Source organism: Bos indicus x Bos taurus, chromosome 28 (assembly GCF_003369695.1).
Source record: "Bos indicus x Bos taurus breed Angus x Brahman F1 hybrid chromosome 28, Bos_hybrid_MaternalHap_v2.0, whole genome shotgun sequence".
In the NCBI taxonomy this organism is placed as follows: Eukaryota; Metazoa; Chordata; class Mammalia; order Artiodactyla; family Bovidae; genus Bos; species Bos indicus x Bos taurus.
This window is the reverse complement of record NC_040103.1, coordinates 309214-317840: the sequence shown is the minus strand read 5'-3', so window position 1 is coordinate 317840 and position 8627 is coordinate 309214. Positions and strand designations below refer to the sequence as shown.

General features: G+C 37.1%; 1 protein-coding gene across 1 annotated transcript; it reads right to left on the bottom strand.

Annotated features, from left to right (window-relative positions):
* Positions 1-3783: 3783 nt before the first annotated feature.
* LOC113885555 (olfactory receptor 5D18-like) lies at positions 3784-4725 on the bottom strand. The gene has a single exon (XM_027531001.1). It carries the CDS (start codon positions 4723-4725, stop codon positions 3784-3786), a length of 942 nt encoding a protein of 313 aa, XP_027386802.1.
* Between the last annotated feature and the right edge of the window lie 3902 nt (positions 4726-8627).

The following is an 8627-nucleotide window of genomic DNA, read 5'->3' as shown; positions in this document are numbered from 1 at the left end:
GCAGAATGACTAAAAAGACAGCATCACTGGTAGTGATGTTTTATATGCAAAACATATATGCAACCTATATATGCAACCTACTCACAGAAACCTTTGTTTATCTGTCTTAAAGACAAAACAGATTTTTAAATGATTTAAATATAAATATTTAATTGAAATTTGCTTTATTGTCTTTATCCATAAATTGAATAAGTACCAAGATTTAAGATTTTGATGAACTGTATGTATATCACATAAGATCATTGTTTTAGGAAATTATTTCATCAAAAGATTCATTAACATCAACAATGTGTTAAATTTTCTAAACTTTTTAATTGTACATTTTAATTAAGCTGCCTCCAAGCAGAAGGAAAGCAGAAATGCTTAACTGCTCTACAGTAAGACTTGGGAAGGTGTTTGTGGTAACATCAGAAATTAAGACAATTTGTGGTAACATCAGAAATTAAGACAATCAGTTGTATTTTAAGACTGCATAACAAACTACTCCAAAACATACGAGTTAAAGTGAAAGTGAAAGTCAAGTCGCTCAGTCGTGTCTGACTTTTTGCGACCCCACGGACGGTAGCCCACCAGGTTCCTCTGTTCATGGGATTTCCAAGGCAAGAATACTGGAGTGGGTTGCCATTTCCTTCTCCAGGGGATTTTCCCGACCCAGGGATTGGACCTGGGTTTCCGGCATTGAGGTCAGGCGCTTTACTGTTTGAGCCACCAGGGAATCCCAATGAGTTAAATACAGCTGCTTATTGCATGGATCACTATTACATAAGTCAGTAAGGCAGCTCTACTGATCTGATCCAGAGCTGACTGATCTGTGCTGGTCTGTTGCGTGTATGTTATCAGCTTGCCAGGCTAGGTGATCTAAGAGGGTTCATAGTGCAGTCCAGAGGTTGGCTCCATGCTACTTCATGGGATAGGGCCGTGAGCTATATATTGCTCATTATCCAATATCCTAGCCTGTGCTTGTTCACATGACAGCTATTCTAAGAGTTCGTGTAAATTCCAAGAGATTATAACATAGCTACAGGGCATTTCTTGTAACTGACACAATATGTCGCTTCAATGACCTTATATTACTCAAGTTATTCTCAAAAGTAGACTATATTTAAAAAAAATGGAGGAATTGATTTGATCATTTGATGAGAAGATAAAAGAAGAGCTGGACATGCCTTTATAAGTGGAGAATTGGGCTCCTGCTTGCAATAAACCACATTAGGTAAAAAGTCCTTTTGAAAGAATCTCCAAAAATTTAGCCTTCACCAAAACTGGAAGAGAATTTAACTTTGTTTAATGTATTACTTGGAAAACTTTGATGAAAAATAGTTTTGAAAAACTGAATGAAAGGGTGGTGTGTCATTACTATTCCAGCACAATTTCTGACAGAATTTCTAATCCCATTTACTGTTAATAGTCCCAAATATTCTCAATATTTTCATCTAAAAAAGTGAATATTTAGGAATTTATTTAGGAACATTGAATAGAGATGGAGAAGGAAATGCAACCCATACCATTATTCTTGCCTGGAAAATCCCAAGGACAGAGCAGGAGGTCGCAAAAAATTGGACATGACTGAGTAACTAACGCACACATTGAGTAGAGAAGAAAAGTGTTTAAGCTATTCAAGCAAGCCTGAGCTATTGATGTTAGAGAGATCTTATTTCTAATTTACCTTGTTAAACAGACCTTACTAATATAATATCCAGGCTTCCCAGGTGGCTCAGTAGTGAAGAATCTGCCTGCCAATGCAGGAGACACAATTTTTTTTTTCTTTTTCATTTTTTTAAATTTTATTTTATTTTTAAACTTTACATAATTGTATTAGTTTTGCCAAATATCAAAATGAATCCATTACAGGAGACACAATTTTGATCCTTGGGTCTGGAAGATCTCCTAGAGAATGTAATGACTACCCACTCCAGTACTCTTGCTTTGGTAATCCTAAGGACATATGATCCTGGTGGGCTACAGTCCATGGGGTCACAAAGAGTTGGACATGACTTAGCCACTAAATTACAACAACCACAGCAAACTAATGACTACCTAGTTTGCATTTTATTTTGAATATGGTTACACAGGCAATTAGTTTTCAACTCTTTGGGAAACTGGAAGCACTTTTTTTTTTTTTTTTAAGATACAAGTTTATTTGAGAAGGATACAGACATTAAGTTTGGTAAAAGAAAAAAAAATTGATAATACTTTTGATGTCTTCACAGGTAGAAAAACAGAATGAAATGTCAATTGGGCAGGCACTTGTCATGCTTCCTTTTTGCATGAAAGATGTTCTGAGAGCTCATCCTGCATTTTTAAGCCTCTGGTGGAGTCTATCATAGTTGCTCATGCTGCCACACTAGAGCTCTTTTGAAAATACATTCAGAATATAATCCGTGTCTTATCAACTTTGTGCCAAGTAACCCATATACACAATACAACACAACTATTCCAACATGGAGACAAATATATGTGTAACTTATGCACTAGTCACTCAGTTAAAAAAAAAAAGTTTTATCATTAACACATTACTACATTCTGATTTCCTTGTTTGCTATGCTTTAGTCTCCTGGATAAAACTCCTACATTGAAATACATTTTCTAAAAGTCTGTCTCTTAAGTTATCCAAACCAGGTCAACATAATACCTATTTTGTGAAGGACTTGAACTTTTCTTTTTTTCCTCTCAAACCCATTTCCAACTTGCACAGTTATCACTTTCTTAACTACCCTACCCTCAACACCAGATTTTCAGCCTTTGAGGATGAACACCATGACTTATTTTAACTGCTATTTGTATTTTGTAAGAGAAATGCATGTGCTAATTGAAAGCCTAGTTATTTTAGGTGTAAAAGAGACGAAATTCAATTTATTAAGTTACACAAGGTATACCACATATCTATATTGTATTTTAATCTATTTAATACATTTATCTTGTCTGAATTTTTAGACAAAAACTTAGAAAATGGTGAGATTGATAATTTTTTTCTTGGTAAGTAAGAGAGAATTAAGTTTAGCTTCTTTGAGCCAAAATGCATGTTCTTTCTATTTTAAATAATTCTCTCTTTTTTAACTTGTGTGTGTGTGTGTGTGTGTGTGTGTGTGTGTGTGTTGGGATATAACATATTAACAAAACAGGCAGGAAAATTTATTTCCTAGAAGCCCCCTTTCGAGCAGGCAATGGCACCCCACTCCAGTACTCTTGTCTGGAAAATCCCATGGATGGAGGAACCTGCTAGGCTGCAGTCTATGGGGTCGCTAAGAGTCCCACATGACTGAACGACTTCACTTTCACTTTTCATGCATTGGAGAAGGAAATGGCAACCCACTCCAGTGTTCTTGCTTGGAGAATCCTAGGGATGGGGGAGCCTGGTGGGCTGCCGTCTATGGGGTCACACAGAGTCGGACATGACTGAAGTGACTTAGCAGTGGCAGCAGCATAGCCTATTAACAAACAAGGGTCTGATAGTTTCAGGTGAATGGAGAAGGGACTCAGGCATACATATACATATATCCATTCTTTCACAAACTACCATCCCATCCAGGCTGCCACATAACATTGAGCAGAGTTCTGTGTGCTATACAGCAGATCCTTGTTGGCTGTCCATTTAAATACAAGAGTGTACACGTTCATCCCAAACTCCCAAACTAACCCTTTCCCCCAAACTTCTTGCCTCTCCTGGCAACCATAAATTTTGCAGCATTAACTCTTCATTAATTTAAACTTATCTTTAAAAACCAACCTTTGTACCTACACTTTGTTTACATATCAAGAAAAAAACTATTATTATTATAATGCTCAATAAGAAAACAGTTTAGAGCCCACTATCTTGGAGACTGTTTTGTTGACATCCTTATTTCTCAGACTGTAGATCAGGGGATTCAACATGGGGATGACCACCGTGTAAAACACAGACACCACTTTGACTGTGTGCCTGGAGGTTGTGGAGTTGGGCACACAGTAGAGGAAGACGATGGTGCTGGTGAGGATGCTGATGGCGGTCAGGCAGGAGGCACAAGTGGAGAAGGCTTTGCGGCGACCACAGGCTGAATGCATCTTGAAGATGGTGACAACAATAAAAACATAAGACAGGAGAATGATGAAGGGTGTGCTGACCTCATTAAAGGTGGCAAAAATAAAAAGCAGCAACTGGTTGAGATAAGTATCAGAGCAAGAGACGGAAAGCAGGGAGGAGAACTCACAGAAGAAGTGATTGATTGTGTTGAAACCACAAAATGGTAATTTGCTAACAGAAAATGTGAATGCCAAGGAGTAGGTTGTTCCCCAGGCAAAAGATCCAACCACTAACATAGCACAGAGTCTTGGGGACATGGCGACCATGTAGAGCAGAGGGTTGCAGATGGCCACAAAGAGGTCATAAGCCATCACAGCTAATAAAAAGGACTCAGTTACCACAAAGGTACAAAAGAAAAAGACTTGTATTACACAGACTACAAATGAAATGGTTCTGTCTTCTACCATGAGGTTCACCATGGTCTTGCGAGCAATTATGGAGGAATAACAAAAATCCACAAAGGAGGGGTGGCTGAGGAAAAAGTACATGGGAGTGTGCAGTTTGGGGTTAATTTTGATGGTTACAATCATCCCAAGATTCCCTACCACAGTGACACTGTAGATGGTGAAGAATATCAAGAAGAGGGGAACTTGCAACTCTGGGTAATCAGAGAAGCCTAGGACAGTGGACGTGGCCCCACTTTTATTTCTCTCTGATAGAAACATGGTTTCTGTTTGTCAGAATCTGAATCAGCTCTGGAAACAAAATTATTAGAGAGAATGAGGATGTAAGACCCTCGGTTAACGCCTCCTTTCCAAAGCTGGAAGAAGAAGCCAAGTGTCTCTTTTAGAACCTCTCTGTGTTTCTTATGCACTATTGCTAAATGTCTAAAATGTTCAAAAGATAACCATTTAAACTTTTCTTTAAAGAGCACAGTACCATTATTGAACCTTTTAGTTCTGAATTATAATTTTAATATTTAGAGATAATATGAAATCAAAAGACTTGGGAGTTATTTTCAGTGAAATCCTTCTATAGCACTTTTAGGTCCACTTGAACATTATAAATTAATAAAAGAGTAACCTAGCCTAGTACCATAACTGATTATTTCAGTCCTAAAACTAGTAGCAAAAGTGAGAAAATTCTAAATAAATTACACTTTACATCACATATTCACAATGTGACACTGAGAATGACCCCTTTAAGTTTCCATCTGTGCCTTTACTGTTAATTCCACATGATACTTATCATTTACTTTTGTTTCTGACTCAGTAAATCTATTGTCAAAATAAACCTTAGTTACTTTTTTTCAGAGTGTTCTCAATACAGGGAGCCCTAATTATCAATCCCACCTCATTTCTTGTGGAGTAATAACACTGAACAGATAATAAGGATAACACAGTCTATGTCTTTATCAGAAACATGACAAAGCAGAAGACAGAGATCCTTGACTTTCCCTGTAACATGCAAATGAGGATCAATCTACACATATGTGACTGAACTCTTGATCCAGACTCCCACAAATTTTCCATTTGTCTAAAAGAGAATCTATGTTCAACATCTTAGTACTAAGATACTTCATTTATTCATAATCATGTTCCAACTTGTGACAAAGTAGTGATCTTAAATCTATGGGAAATTGTCCAAAGAAAGTGTACATATCAGAGAGATATACTAGAAGGCAGCATCAGGTGAGATGAGAAAGGAAGTTGGGAAAAATTTAACTAACACTACTAAAGATTCTAACATAGAAATGTCCATAAATAAAGACATTTATTCTGTCCCTATATTACCTGTAAAAGAGAAAGACCAAACATTTAAGGTAGTTCTGCAGTGTGATGATATTTCATGAGAAAATGCTAATAGAAAAGTATTGTATTTCTCTAACTGGTGACAAATGACTTCTCAGGGGAATAGTGGTAAAGAATCCACCTGCCAATGTAGGAGATGCAAGAGATGCAGGTTCAGTCCCTGGGTTGGAAAGATTCTCTGATGGAGGAAATGGCAACCCACACCAGTATTCTTGACTGGAAAGTTATATGGACAGAGTCAGGTTGGCTATATAGTCCATGGAGTCGCAAAGAATAGGACACAACTGAGTGACTCAACACACATGCATGCACAATTGGTGACCAATATCTCTTAGACCCTACCATACCAGGACTTTTCTCTATCATTTCTGATAAAGTTGTCTCTAGTCCCATAACTCAAGAAATAGATTTTATATGGCTCGGCAGTAATGTCAAATCATAGGCAAAACTGAGATACTCAAGATCCCTTTATCTTCATATATTCATAAATTTGAGTATAAACTTTAAAAAGACAACCTCAAAAGACAATCTATCACAAAGCTAGACATCCTAAATATGGCTGATTTATCTAAGCCACTTGAAAAATAAAATTAAACTAATGTTTTATTTCATGCAATGGATTTTGTGACCCAAATGTTATTTTAAATTGCTGGTGAGTTTCTTTGCATTTAGGAAATATGACAGCTAATATCTTTCCTATATCTTTCTTCTCTATTTTGTTTAATTTTTGCTTTCAAGGCTACTTTACATACATAATTAAAAATAGTGCCTTTTGCTTTTCTTTCATAGCATTTGCTTAATCTCTGCTTATTTTTTAAATTAAATATTTGTCTTTATTTCAGTTTGACTACTCCTTCAAAAGTTTGTAGAAGCCAGATAATGCACCTTCCACAGATTCTCAGAGCTCTTCTAACCCTCCATTCCAGGCACTTTTCTGTGTTCAGTCACTCCATTGCTTCAGACTCTTTTGTGAACCCATGGACTGTATGTAGCTCACCAGACTACTTTGCCAGTGGAATTTTTTCCAGGCAAGAATACTGAAGTAGGTTACCATTTCCTACTCTAGGGGATGTTCCTAACCCAGGGGTCAAACCCGAGTCTCTTGCCTCTCTTGCACTGGCAGCAGATTCTTTACCACTGATCCACCAGGGAAGCTCTGTTGTTTTAAGGGCTTAGCTGAGCCAGTTCTCACACAAAGCTCTGTAGGCTGAGTCCACTTCCTCTTCCTTTACAGTTCAGATTGGTAATTTTCACAATGGCTCAGTATTACTCAAGGACTCTCTGTGTCTAAATGGTAAATTTTCCCTCACACTTTTTTTCTAATACCCTACCTAGAAAATAATATTAATTTTTGTTTAGAATCTTATTTTTGAATTTACTTTTGGTTGGAAGGGATATATACAGATATATCCCCTCCCTCTTGAGCCTCACCCCTCCCTCCCATGCCTCCTCCTAGGTCATCACAGAGCATCAGGCTGAGCTCCTGAGTTACACAGCAGCTTCCCATGATACCTGCTGATGGGTGAAAGTAAGATCTCTCCTGGTTGGAAGTCTTATATCTAGAGACAACCTATGAGGCATAAACCCTAGAGATTGTCTGTTGACTCATTCTCTTAAAGCCTTGAAATAATTAAAATTAATCAAAATTCTCTGATGTAATTCTTTCTTGTGTCCTATAAAACCTGGAGCAGTGTTGGGGAATTTCACATGAACATTTGTAGGTTAAAATCACTTCTCTCAGACCCTTCCTCACACTGATACTTTTTTACAATTATAAAAGTATGCAATTATAGGTGAAATCATTATTAAATATTAATTGAATGACTACAATATGCCAGGCATAACCTTGTTCCTCCATACTTTTACTCTAACATATGGAAAAAGTATGAAGGTCCACCATTTAGATTACCATGATTCATTGAGAGTTAAAGCAGAGATATTTACAAAGTTAAATATTAAGTTTGGACAATGAACTGATCCCTTTAAAATAACTGTTCTGTTCGATTGCACCACCACATCCATTCCATTAATTACTTCTGTTTATTTAATTATTGAAATAACACATATTCATTGTAGAAACCAAGGACTATAAAATTTAAATAAGGAAAATGAACACAGTAGAAATAATTTTTATCAACTCAACTCCATTTCAAATCTAACAATCAAGTTTAGTAAATATGACCAACATTACCTGAAGTAAAAGATAAAGGTGAGCATCTCCAGTGGGGCAGTGTGGGCATCGTTTATCCCTGGAAGCAACAGTTAGAACTGGACATGGAACAACAGACTGGTTCCAAATAGGAAAAAGAGTACGTCAAGGCCGTATATTGTCACCCTGCTTATTTAATGTATATGCAGAGTACATCATGAGAAATGCTGGACTGGAAGAAACACAACCGGGAATAAAGATTGCCAGGAAAAGTATCAATAACCTCAGATATGCAGATGACACCACCCTTATAGCAGAAAGTGAAGAGGAACTCAAAAGCCTCTTGATGAAAGTGAAAGTGGAGAGTGAAAAAGTTGGCTTAAAGCTCAACATTCAGAAAACTAAGATCATGGCATCCGGTCCCACAATCATGGGAAATAGATGGGGAAACAGTGGAAACAGTGTCAGACTTTATTTTTCTGGGTTCCAAAATCACTGCAGATGGTGACTGCAGCCATGAAACTAAAAGACGCTTACTCCTTGGAAGGAAAGTTATGACCAACCTAGATAGCATATTCAAAAGCAGAGACATTTCTTTGCAAACAAAGGTTCGTCTAGTCATGGCTATGGTTTTTCCTGTGGTCATGTATGGATGTGAGAGTTGGAC

What these genes read in the sequence shown, in the direction of transcription:
- LOC113885555 (XM_027531001.1), bottom strand. Translation starts at nt 4,725, where the DNA reads ATGTTTCTATCAGAGAGAAATAAAAGTGGGGCCACGTCCACTGTCCTA.